General features: G+C 36.8%; 1 protein-coding gene across 1 annotated transcript; it reads right to left on the reverse strand.

Annotated features, from left to right (window-relative positions):
* Positions 1 to 9,305: 9,305 nt before the first annotated feature.
* On the reverse strand, positions 9,306 to 10,270 carry LOC114683095 (olfactory receptor 4F3/4F16/4F29-like). The gene is given in 2 exon segments (XM_028857271.1): positions 9,306 to 10,093; positions 10,096 to 10,270. Coding segments are annotated over 2 exon segments (960 nt in total). The 5' UTR covers positions 10,268 to 10,270.
* Positions 10,271 to 14,425: the final 4,155 nt, after the last annotated feature.

Consider the following 14,425-nt stretch of genomic DNA (forward strand, 5'->3'; position numbering starts at 1 on the left):
AGATGATCCAACATCCAAAAATAGTTTCATGGCAACTGGCTCAGCAAATATGGCATTACACACTACTCCAGTCAGGACTTGACCATAATTCTTCACAGAACTAGAAAAAACCATACTCAACTTCATATCAAAAAACAAAAAAAACAAGGCAGCTAAAACACTTCTGTGAAATAAAGAAACTTCTGGAGGCAACACCATTACTGACCTCAACCTCTACTATAAAGCTATAGTGATAAAAACAGCTTAGTATTGGCATAAAAACCAACATGTGGACCAATGGAATTGAATTGAAAACCCTGACATTAATCGACACACCTATGAACAACTGATTTTTGACAAAGAAGCCAAAATGTACAATAGAAAAAAAAAAAGCATCTTCAACAAATGGTTCTGGCATAACTGGATGTCAACATGGAGTAGACTATAAATAGATCCATATCTGTTGCCATCCACAAAATGCAAATTCAAGTATATCAAAGGCCTCAACATAAATCCAAGTACACTGAACTTGATAGAAGAGAAAGTAGGGAGTAGTCTTGAATGCATTGACACAGGAGACCACTTCCTGAATATAACACCAGTAGCACAGACACTGAGAGCAACAATTAATAAATGGGACCTTCTGAAACTGAGAAGCTTTTGTAGGGCAAATGACACAATAAAAAAATACAAAATAACAGCCTACAGAATGGGAAAGGATCTTCACCAATGCCACATCTAACAGAGGGCTGATCTCCAAAATATATAAAGAACTCAAGAAACGACGCACCAAAATACCAAATAATCCAATTTAAAAATGGGCTACAGAGATAAACAGAGAATTCTCAACAGAAAATCTCAAATGGCCAAAAGACATTTAAGGAACTATTCAACATCCTTAGCCATCAGGGATATGCAAATCAAAATTTACTCTGAGATACCACCTTACACTTGTGAGAATGGCTAAGACAAAAACACTTATGACAGCTTATGTTGGAGAGGATGTGGAGTAAGGGGAACACTCTTCCACTGCTGGTGGGAGCACAATCTTGTACAACCACTCTGGAAATCAGTATGGTAGTTTCTCAGAAAATTGGAAATCAACCTACCTCAAGAACCAGCAATACTACTCTGGGTCATATACCCAAAAGGTATTCAACCATACCACAAGGACACTTGCTCAACTCTGTTCACAGCAGCATTATTTGTAATAGCCAGAACCTGGAAACAACCTAGATACCCCTCAACCAAAGTAAAAAAAAATGACATCATGAAATTTGTAGGCAAATAGATGGAACCAGAAAAAAAATCACCCTGAGTGAGGTAACCCATACCCAGAAAGATAAACATGGTATTTACACACTCATAAGTGGATATTAGATGCAAAGCAAAAGATAACCAGGCTATAATCCACAACTCCAGGGAAGCTACAAATCCTCAGACCAAATTGGGGCAGGGGGGAGGGGGGGTCCTGTTTCTATGAATACTCAGACTGAATGGGACTGAGATCCTGTCTCTAACCACCTTATATTCCTGTTTCCATCTCTCTCCCTAGTGCTGGGATTAAAGGCTGCATGCACCACCACCACCTGGCTCTGTTTCTCTTTTAGACTGGTTCAATCTCATGTAGCCCAAGGTGGCCTTCAAGTCCTAATCTTCCTGCTTCCTCCTCCAAGTGCTGGATTAAAGGTGTGTGCCACCACTGCCTGGCCTCTATGGTTAATTAATGGTTAACTCCACCCTCTGATCTGCAGGCAAGCTTTATTCATCAGAACAAACAAAATATTATACAACAGAGACTCTTTGAAAAGCAAATCTTGATACTTTAAAAGGCATAGAAAACCTTACAATCAGTCATTGCCAACCACTCTATGGTCATAAGGGGACCCATTACAATGATGGATTGGATCTCCTTGAAGGCAGAGTCATTCACAGGCTTAATCATGGAAGGAAACGTATTACAGTGGAACTGGTACCTCTCTGAATTCCTTTGTGACCAGGATGTAGTAGCAAAGGGATCTGTGCCTTCCCACATTGAGGAAATAACTCAGTTGCCTATAATCCCCATCCCTAAACTGCTTATCCCTCCTCATCTTGCCCCCCAAAAAGGCACCTATTAAACTGTGGAGACCAATAGAATGGTCACAACATTTGGCTAATGCATAGTTTATTTATAGTTCATCTATCACTGATGGAACCAAAACTAATTGAAAGTGGCATCCGATAGACCAGGGACAAAATGGTCAATATTGAAGAAGGAACCACAAAATCAGGGCAGCACTCTTGGTTATAAGACAAACAACCAGAAAAGCAAAAGGAAAATCTCTACCTTCACCAATTCATGTTGCATGTGCAACGGTATAGCCATGCGGTCATCAAAATGGAAAACCAATAACTGGCAGATAAATGGCAAAAATATCTGGTCATGGGAGGCAGGAATGGAAATGGTAAAAAATATCAAAATTTAGCAAAGACATCAAATTTTATGTAGCCCATATAAGCAAGACAGACAAATCATCTGAAAATAATGAAATAATGGACAAATTGGCATCATGTTTAATTTAGACTAGAGTATTAAAACTTGCTAGGGATTAAATCAGCAAGAATGATAGATTACACCTTCAAAACAAATTGAAAGCTTACCCCTAATTACTAAAAAAAAGGGGGGGGGATAAAGAACCAGGAAAATAAAAGCATCCAACTAAGAATTCGGGAAACCACTCGACAAGTGAAACCTCTGAAGAAAAAGGACAGATCATCAAGAGAAAATGTCCTAAGAAAAGAGTAAATTGACCAAGTGGCATCTCCCACCTCCAGCTGACTAGCCTGGAATGCAAACTCAGAGTCCCAGACTAGCACCTGCACCCATGCCACCATCTTTCCCAAAGGCTGAGCTGCTGCTCTTTCCTGCTAGACAACCACCTAATGTTGGCCAGGGGAGGAACAGCCCCTGCAGGCCCTCCTTCCTTCCCGCTGGTCCACCCATAGTGGATTCCCAAGTGCTTGTCTCTGCTGCCCTCTATAGACATAAGTGGCAAGTGGTCTCTATGTGTTCCCAATTCAATTGAGAATTAAAGCTGGCTTTGGGTTTGGAATGTGGCCCTCTCATTCTCAAAACACACACATGCTTGTTAAAGGAAAATCCAAAATCTCTGCCTCCTATCAGAAGAGCCACCTTGTATGGGACAGAGGGAAACAGAAAATAAGGAACTGTTCTATTGCCACTAATCACATAATCCTTTGGTTTTCGTTTGATGCTCTTAAACCTTTCGTTTTATTTAGAGAAAAGGGGGAAATATTGCAGGATATTTTATCACACTGTGAAACCCAAGATTGCATTAGTTACTGGGAAAACCTATTTCTACTTGTGGTGTGGCTCAGCTATCACTGCCCGGCGGGCCAGCCTCCAGCAGTGCATGGCTCAAAGAGATATCCACAGAGTCAGCATGCTGTGACTTTTTTGTCTGAGGAGGTTAGAGAAAAAGACACACACTCTCTTGATGATTTCCTTCTTTATTCTCCTGCTGTATACCCCCAACAAAGTTTTTCAGGTAATATATGAATTACAATATGGTTACATTCTATTTTTCACATGAATGATTATAATGAATACAGGCTAAAAGCATGTTTTTCATCTTCCCAAATGATTAAAACAAAGTCATCCCAATAACCCACATACATTTACATCTAAGTAACTTGTTATAGATTAACAGAATATGTGCAAGTAAGAGAGTATTTTTTTCCTCAGCCAATTCTTTTGTTGGCAGGCTGCATGCTGTGGATACAAAGAAAGAATGAATCACTTTATTTCTTGAAAGATAATCTTATAAGTAATCTTAAAGGAATTACAAACCTAAACTTTTACCCATGAGAAACAATCAGTCAGCTCTACTTTAAATTGTTAGGGTGCATACACACTCATCAAATACTCTTGGGAGTCAGTGAGTCCATGCCTCCATCCAGCAGTTTATAGCCCAGAAATCTTTTTTTTTTCTTTTGTCTGTACTAGCAAAAGCTAAACCAACCATGCAGCATACTATGAGGCTTGGAAATGCCTCTGTGTACCACAGTGGGAATCTGCCATGCTGCAGGTCAGGCCCATAGGCCTCAAACCCGCCAAACTGTAGCTCAAGCCCACAGGCTGCATCTGGCCTGAAAGGCACACTTGGGAGCTATTTTTAGCTCTGTTTTAGAATCTTTTTTTTTTAAGTTCTATCAAATTTTACGTGGAAAATTGAGTCAACATGTTGGGCAGCCAAATGTAGCTGGAAGTTTTCCTGTGTCCAACCCAGTCCCACGGTCACTCAAACCCAAGTAATCACACAGAGGCTTATATCAATTACAAACTGGATGGCCTATGGCTCAAGCTTCTCGCTAGCTAGCTCTTATATCTTAAACTAGCCCATTTCTATTAATCTATAAGTTGCCATGTGACTGTGGCTTACCGGTATTTTCACATCTTGCTTCTCTTGCCGGCGGCAGCTCACAGTGTCTCTAGACTGCCTTTTTCCCTCCTGTCTCTCTCAGATTTTCTGCCTGCCTCTAAGGTGCCTTGTCATAGGCCAAACAGCTTTATTTACCAACCAGTCAGAGCAACACATATTCACAGCATACAGAAGGATTCCCACAGCAGTGTGCATAGAATTATCTATATAGAAACTTATTATAAAATAAAAAAGCATATAAGTGAATGAAATAACTAAAACATCTGTCAACTAATAATAACATAAAGAAACAATGGTACACACACAAAGTCCTAGAACCCTCTAAAAAGAAAGTTGAGACTTTCTAAGAACAGTCACAATGTAGTTTATACAGATTAAACAGCAGACCAGCATCTGATAAACTGTTGTACAAGTGAATAAACACGAATGTATACAAAAATAGACTTATTTTCAATAAGTGTCACAGCACATTAAGGGTGTTAGGAACAGGGAAGTATACTGTGGTTTAATTTAATACAACTTTTAAGGAAATGGCTGCTACAAGGAATGGCATATTTATGTCGAGGGTTTGGACAGGTGTTTAATAAATCCACAAATAGGAGAAAAATGGAATCCAGGTGTAACTAGAGGGGTGAACTATTTGTACCCTCTCTTGTCTTATATCTGAGAGTTGAACAGAGATGGGAAAATAATATCAAATTAGAAAAACATCAAGGAATTTAATGAATAGTTATTATATCATTGCCTGATAACTGTCTGCATGTTATCATGAGGCTTGTTCTAATAACACAGTTTCCCTCAGATCATCTTATGCTAAATCAGGGTTGGTTTGTATAGGATTCCCTATTCATAAACTAAAAGACATTTTATTACACTAGGAGATCAATCTTGACATGATAATTTTCATACCTATTATTTATTTACAGTGTAAGAAAACCACTTATCAGAGATTTTAAAAGAATACCAATACAATTCCTAAATTCTAAATTTCATGTTCCCAGTCCCCATTGTGAAATAGAGTTCAAATTGTGCCCATATAATTGGATGACTTCTGTATCAGATCTTTTTCAGTGGCTATTCACTTCCAGGACAGGCCAGCATTGTATGTGAATAAGTTTAAAAACCAAGTTCACACACACACACACACACACACACACACACACATACGTATATATGTGTATATATACATATATGTATATATATATCCTATATATATATATTCTAGAATCTCTAAGATTCTAATATATATATATATTAGAATCACCTGGGTAGGGAGCCTCTCCTGAAGAATTCTGATGGTCTTATAGATATAGATTGTTGTCTCCTTGTTTCTTTTACCTAGAGACCCTGTGTAAAACTGATTGTGTGTGAGTGTGCATGTGTGTGTGAGTGTGTGTGTGTGTGTGTGTGTGTGTATGTGTGTGTGCATGCACATGCTCAGGATACAGGAAACTGTGACACTCTACACTGCACATTAATCTTTTCTCCTACAAAATTTACATATTATTTTCCTGATCGAGAGTCATCTCAGGGTGCATAGCCTCATGCATAGGCAAAACCTTTATAACTGTGGTATTAATGTAATAATTTACATACACTGAACCTTTCATACATCACTGGAATGGAGCCAACTCAATTCACAGATAACATTTTGGATTAGTTCTTGAATTCAGTATATATAACATTTTGTTGAGAACTTTTGTGTGACTCTCCATTACTCATCAGTGGCCATTAGAAAATGTAGTAGCACTATTGTACAACTTCAAAATAGTTCATTTCTTTCTCTTGTGGTATATTTTGACACACTCTAACTGGAGTATTAAATTGTTTAAAACCATTCTTTACAGCTCACAAAAAAAGAAGGAAAAGCCACAGCACATACATTTTCAAGTACCTGACACATTTTTTCCACTGGGTCTCTAAGATTGTGGTATATCTAGTTAAATGGGAAAGGCAAGGTACTAATTTAAAAACAAAAAAAGCATACATTTGTGCTAAGGGATGAGATACAGTGCAGTTCTGAGAGTGTGGAGTTTGGTTTACAGTAGATTTGCTGTTTGTATTCTGTAGGCCATGGTGAATCTAAATGTTCAGCAGAGATTGGGCTATAATTATCTTTCTTCTTTTTGTTATTGGGTCTTTGTCTGGTTTTGATATCAGGGTAATACTTCATTTTGAAACAGAACTCAGAAATGTTCCTTCATTTTGTATGTTACATAATAGCTTGAAAAGTATTGGTGTTTAATCTCTGATGGTCTGCAGAATTCTATGCAGAATCAATCTTTCCCTGGTCTTCTTTTTAATTTGTAAATATTTAACTACTGATTCAACCTCAAATGGATGTTATGGTTGTACAAAATACTTATTTCATATCGATTTGGCTTTGGTAGATCATGTATATCTAGAAATTCACATATTTCTTTTATATTTTTCTGTTTGGTAGAATATAAATTTTTTTAAAGTATTTTTTCATGATTCACTGATTTGTTTGGTGTTTCTTGTAATATATTGCATTTAAACTCTAATTTTGGAGGAGGTGGGAATGGGGGTGTCCTGGGGGGAAGGAGAGGGGGGCAGGAAGGGAGAGAACAAGGGAATCTGAGGCTATTATGTAGAACTGAATAGCACTGTAAAATAAAAAAATAAAAATAAATAAATAAACTCTAGTTTTAATAATATAGATCCTCTTTCTCTTTATTTTATTTAAATTGGGTAAAGTTTATGAATCTTGCTACCCTCTTCAAAGAAATGACTCCATTTCATTGATTCTTCATTTTATTGATTTTTTCTTTCTATTTTGTTTATTTCAGCCAATGTTTGATCATCTCTTCCCAGCTACTGTTTGGGTAAGTTATTTGTTCTCTATTTCCAAAGGCCTTCAAATACATCATTAAGTTGTTCATTTGATATATCTCAAATTTTTGAATACTAAGTGCTCTAAATTTGCCTGTTCTGACTACCTTCATTATGCTTCATAAATTTTTGCATACTGTGTTTTCATTTACATTCAATTATAGAATTCTTTACATTTCCTTCTCAACTTCACCCTTGAGTCAATTATCATTCCGTAGTGTGTTGTTCAGTCTCTGTGAGTTTGTATGCTTTCTGTAGAATCTACTGGTGTTTATATACGACCTTATACCACTGTGGTCAGATAAAATGTAGGATGTTATTTCAGCTTTCCTACATTTCTTGAAACATGCTTTGCATCCTAATAAGTGGTCAGGTTTGTAGAAAGTTTCATGCCCTGTTGAGAGGTATGTGTGTTGTTTAGTATTGAGGTAGATTGTACGGTAGATGTCTGTTAAGTCTATTTGATTTATAATGTCATTTAACTTCAGATTTTCTTTGGTTTTTGTCCTAGTGACCTACTCATTGACTAGAGTGGGCTATTAAAATCAACCATTATCATTATTTTGTGGTTAATCTGTAGTTTTAGGAATAATAGTACTTCTGTTATAAACTGGGTTCTCCTGTGTTTAGTGTGTATATGCTTAGAATTGTAATAGCCTCTTGTTGGATTTCTTTTGATGAATATGAATTGACCCTCCTTATCTCTCTGACTAATTTTGACTTGAAATCTATTTCATCAGATGTTATAATAGCTATGCCTACATGTGTCTTAGTTCCCTAGCTTAGAATACCTTTTCCTATCCTTTAACCCTGAGGTGGTGTCTATTATTAATGTTGGGGTGTGTTCTCAGAGGCAACAGAAAGATGGAGCCTGTTTTCTTACCCAGTCTGTTAGTCTGTATTTTTTAAATGGATTGTTCATGCTATTAATAAAACAAAAGTAATTAATAAAAAATATTAATTTCTGCTGCTTTTGGGACATTTTCTTAGACTGCTTTTGATTAACTGTTGTGAAACTGTTTATATATCCCATGTGCCATTTTGGAAGAAAACTCAGAATTTTAGTGATCCCATAAATTTGTAGAGCACCAGCATGCCACAAGAAATGTATATTGGTTTTGATTGCAACACTGCATCAACCTATAAAACAAGAGTACTCCACCATCCAAATATCACCCAAACTTCTCTTGGAGTGGTATGGAAAGACAAAATTAAAACGTAAGATGAAAAATGGAAAGAAAAGGTAAATGGTATTAAATGTCTTTGAGTAGTCTGTTAGAATCAGCAGAAAAAATCAACATGCTTCCTTGGCACCTTTTTGTTATTCCAAACATAACCCACACAGTTCCTACCCAAGCACATACATATGTAAGACTCTGATGTGCACTCAAAAGTTCTGACTTCCATCTATAACTGGAAAAGTCGAGAAAGAGGCAGTATGCAAGGTGCACACATGGGAAAATGACCTAGCTAAACAATTCTTGTATAAATTTTCTGTGAATATAACAACAAGTCTCTGCTTATCACAAACAGTTCCATTCAAAATAGAGACAGTCTAGAGAGATGGCTCACCTTTAAGGGCATGCACTACCCTTTCAGAGGACCCGAGATTAGTTCCCAACACCTAATTCAGATGGTTCAAAACAACCTATAACTCTCCATCAGCATATCCAATGTCCTCTCCTACACTTCAGAGGGACCTGCCCTTACATGTGCAAAGACACATACATACAAACATAACCTTAAAATACAAATAAATATTTTTAAAGGAGAGAGATTTTTTTTCCTGTTCTGAAGACCTTAAAATAAACATTCATCTTCTTTATGTCTAAGAGTTTACATCATGTAGGTATTATTCCTAAGCAACAGAGATTCATTAAACTTATAATGTAATTTGTGTTTTCATTAATGTTGTCTCTTATTGCTAAGGATAAAACAAAATAGCATATATATTATAAATAAGCATATTGAAATAGACTAAGAAATATTATCCTCAGAAATTGGTTAACCATGAACTTCTATGCTCAGTTAAGATTGTTCACAGGTCAAATGTTTAATTATTTGTCTATAACCCAGTATCTGGTTAAATACTCTCATCATTGCCATTTTCATTTCTTGGTTCCTCAATGTATAGATCACAGGGTTCAGAAATGGAGTGACAATTGCATCAAATATGGCCAGAAACTTATCCAAGTGTGTGGAAGAAGAAGGCCATGTATAGAAGAACATCACAGGACCAAAGAATAAGACCACCACAGTCACATGAGCCGAGAGTGTGGACAGAGCCTTGGAGGAGCCACTTGAAGAGTGTTTTTGTACAGTGATTAAGATGACAATATAGGAATTGATCAGTATAAAGAAGGAGCCCACTGACATAAATCCACTATTGATTGAGACCAGTAATTCTAGTCTGTATGTGTCTGTGCAAGCAAGTTTGATGAACCGAGGAAAGTCACAGTAGAAGCTGTCCAATACATTTGGTCCACAGAATGGTAAGTTTACTACAAAAGCCAGTTGAACCAGAGAGTGCATAAGACCAACCACCCAGGAGGCCACTGAAAACAAGATGCACATCTTTGGGCTCATAATGGTCAAGTAATGGAGAGGCTTACATATGGCTACATATCTGTCAAAGGCCATGGCTATGAGCAACACCATCTCCACACCACCAATGACATGGATGAAGAAGATCTGAGTGACACAACCTCTAAAGGAGATGACTTTATGCTTTCTGAACAGGTCACAAATCATCTTGGGGGAAATGACAGAAGAAATACCCAAATCAATGAAGGAGAGGTTAGCCAACAGAAAGTACATGGAGAGTGTAAGTGAGGGTCAGAAGCCACAGTGAACACGATGAGGGAGTTTTCCATCATGCTTGCTACATAAAATGTGGAGGAGAGCACAAAAAGGAATAGTTGGATATTCCAAGAGTTGGTGAGTCCCAGGAACACAAACTCTGACACCACAGACTGATTTACACCTTCCATTGGCTTGGTTGGCAATGCTACCTGAAGGAGAAAATGGGAGAAATTGTAAATTATAACTGTATTAACAGAATAGGAGAACCTCCAAGTTATAGAAGCCTATTTTTACTTCAGCATTACAACTAGCCTAAAGTCAAACAAACAGATATAAATAAGTGCTGAACATGAGCAATCATAAGAGTACTATAAATTAAAACTATTATGAACTATGACTTGACACATGTGGAAAAATATTTTGTAAAAAGAAATCAAAAGACAACAAGGTTGGGAGCATTTAAAGGGGCTGGAGATATGCCTCAGGAGTTACGTGCACTTTCTGCCCTTCATAGAACACAAGTTTGGTTACCAGCATTCACATCAAGCAGCTTACAGCTACCTGTAACTCCAGGTCCAGAGGATCCAATGCCTCTGTCTGTCCTCCACAGGCACCTGTCCACATATGACATATACATAGATGTAAATACACATAAATTTTTTAGATATAATTCTTTTAAAGGGGGCATCATTATAAATTGTTAATGAGAATATAAATTAATACATCCACTAAAAAAATGATGTAATGTCATCAAAATTTTTAAAACATACTGGATTTGTAGCACAATAAATTTATATTTACCTAACATATATAAGACCCTGAGCTTAGTCCTCAATAATACAAAACAAAAAGAGAAGGGCACAGAATGTAAGTTGAAAAACAAGAAAAGAGAAAAGATAGGAAGACTAAAGAATAACTATCATGTGATAGAGAAATTCTCTCCTTCAGGGTATATAGATCCTGAAGAAATGACACTATCAAGTCAAAATTATATTTTTTCATTTTTATTATAGCATTATCTGTAAACATTGTATGTGAACAATCTACCTTCAATGATAGATGTATGCATAACATACATACATACATACATACATACATACATACATACAAGCACCCCAGACTATTCTGTAACCCTAAAAGAAGGAATTCTGTATTTTGTGATTACATGAACAAGCCTGAAAGTCATCGTGGTAAGTGAAAACAAATTCATGGAAACAGTTACTGAAAGGTCTCAGTGGAAATGAAACATAAAGAAGACAGGAAGAGAAGGTCGAAAAGCTGTAAGAGTCTGAGGGGTGGATGACCCCAGGACCAGAAACAACAGGGATGAACAGGGATGGTGCACAGTAGAACTCACAGAGACTGTGATAGTATGCACAAGACCTGCACAAGTTCAAGCAAGGAAAATTCCCAGCACTGAGAAGAGAAGCAGACAAGATTCTGCACCTAATCAAGAAGCTATTTTGAATGCATACCTGCTGGAAGAGTCTTAGTTTTGTGCAATGGAGGAGATGTCAGCTGTACTCCAAGGTAGGCTCCATACTCAGGAAAAGTTGGCCAGCGCAAAATGCACTCATTTTTGTGTGCTTTGTGTGTTTAGTTGTTTGGTTGGTTGGTTGGTTGGGTGAGTGGGTGGTTGGGTGGTTTGGTTTTTTGTTTTGTTTTGTTTTGTTTTTTACTTACTTTTGCTTTGGTGTTATGTTTTTTTTTGTCTTTTCAAGTTGTTTGTTTTGATTTTCAGATTTTTGAGAGAAAGAACACCAAGTTGGGCAGGTAGTATTTTGGGAAGAATCTGGGGAAATTGGGGAGGGGGAAGAGCATAATCAAAATATAATTATGAAAAAAATTAAGCAAATAAATACCAAAAAAGCTACATTCATAGAAGAAAGAAATACAATGGTGTAATATAAGCAAGTTAGGTGGGGTCAGAAGGGGAAAGGGAAGATATTTGTCAAAAGAAAAAAATACTCAGTTAAACAAGATGAGCTCTTGGAGATTTCTTATACAGCATGGTGACTGTGGTTAAAATCAGCTCTATGTCACATACTTGAATACTGCCAAGATTTTCAATGTTATTATCACAAATAGGTATGTGAGGTAAATGATACATAGCTCCCTGTAGTCAAACAATGTTACCATGTATTAAAACATCTCATTAAACACCATAAATACGTATATGTATTTGCTAATTAAGCTTCTATAAAAGATGAAGGATGAAAGTGCTTTTATGCTTATATTTTTAGATTATGATCATACACAGAAGGTGGTGGCAGTCACGGTATAATGTTATGTTCCATGAAAACTTCTAAATTTAGTAGCCTACTTAACACAGAGATAGTCCTTGTGACATGGAGCAGTCAAAATGAAAAATATCAATTAAAACCTAAGTTTTTTCATTTTTCTTTATAGCCTGGTTCTGCCAATTACCAAAAAAAAAATGTTCAGGTTGTTTTCAATATTGCTTCCATTCTGAAAATTACAGAGTTTATTCTGACATATAAGCCCTTACTTCATCTTATCTCCAAAAAATGTTTGATAACTTCAAGGTTATCAAATGTTAGCCATAACTATAACATTTTCCTTTATACCATTAGCATTTCTTTCATTCTTCAAGTTAACTGGATTCAAGACTTATGATCAAATATAGGTACACCTATATATGTTTCCTTTCTCTGAAACAATGAAAAGGGAGTTCACCTGCATAGGACTGGACTAGACCCTCTGCATAAAGGACACAGTTGTGTAGTGCGGTCTGTTTGAGGGGCCCTTGGCAAAGTGATCAGAATCTATTCCTGGTGCATGAGCTGGCTTTCTGAACCCCATTACCTATGGTCAGACACCTTCCTCACCCCTGATAAAGTGGGGAGGGTCTTAGCCCTGCCTCAACCGAATGTACCAGGCTTAGTACATTCTCCCATGGGAGAACTTATCCTGTTAGGAGGGGATGAGGTGGGGAGGCAGGGGGAAGCAGAAGGAGGGATAAGAGGAGAATCTGTGGTTGATATATAAAATGAATTTTAAAAAAAGAAAAAGGGGCTCACAGAGGAGGATAAGTCTATGATACACCAGATACTGGTGTGCATCATGTTAGGTACACAAATTGTAAGTATTGAGAAATTTCTCTAGCAATTTGACATTACAATAAAACTCAAATATCAAAGTTTACACTCTTCCAGGCCATCAGTCCATGAAGCCTGGGTGTGAACATAATTATTGCCATGGAGTGTATGCCACATGATCTGGATGCTTAAACTTCTCAAAGACAATATCACATAAAGGTACTTTGTCCATAATTTTATAAAAAGATTTATCATATTATATTGTAGTTTTAGTTTCCTTTAGAGAAAAAACAGCATACATCTGGGCTCTGGATTCAGGATCCATGATTAAGCTCATGGTTCAGTCATGAACTGTCTATTATCAAAAAAGATACTGAAAACCTTGACCTTGTGATTTAATTTCTGTTTAAACAAATTAAAATGGTTAATTCAGTAAAGCTATAGGAATGAAATAAAGATCAGACTCATGTATTTGGCAGGGATTGGTCAGGATAAGGGTGGACTGACCATAGACACAATCATGTCCTCATAGATAGGTGCTTCATTTGTGAATGCTCAATAAATACTAATAATATCCATGATTTTGTTCCTTCCTCTTATTCATAATAGTGACCAACTCATGAGATAAATTACTCAAAAACATTAATGAATACGAATAAGCAGAGGACATCACACTGCCATGTCCAAAATACATTTCAAAATATACTATCACCCATTCAGTAATACATTACATTATTCACATCATTTTAGTGACCAAATAATGAAATTTCAAATGTGAACAGCACAGTTGCTCTCATGGAACTCTGTATCTGTTTAGTACTCAGTACAAATTTGATTCATTGATTAATTTCTCAATTACACAGCAACCCCTATATGGTTGAATCCTACATCTGTCTTCTCATCAGGGTATCTCAAGCGTTAGATTCAGAAAAAGCTATAAAATAAGTATTGGATGGAAACAGAGAATGTTCAACATCCTTAACCATGAGGGAAATGAAAATCAAAACTACTATGAGAGTCCATCTTACACCTCTCAGAATATCTAAAATCAAAAACACAAGTGACAGCTCATGCTGACAAGGATGTGGATCAAGGAGAACACTCTTCGATTGGTGATGGGAGTACAAACTTGTAAAGCTACTATGGAAGTCAATATGGCAGTTCCTCAGAAAACTGGAAATCATTTACCTCAAGACCCAGCTATACCACTCTTGGGCATATACCCAAAGGATGTTCCATTATACCACAAGGACACTTGCTCATCCATGTTGATTGCAACTTTATTCA

This window comes from Peromyscus leucopus, chromosome 4 (genome assembly GCF_004664715.2).
Source record: "Peromyscus leucopus breed LL Stock chromosome 4, UCI_PerLeu_2.1, whole genome shotgun sequence".
Taxonomy (NCBI): Eukaryota; Metazoa; Chordata; class Mammalia; order Rodentia; family Cricetidae; genus Peromyscus; species Peromyscus leucopus.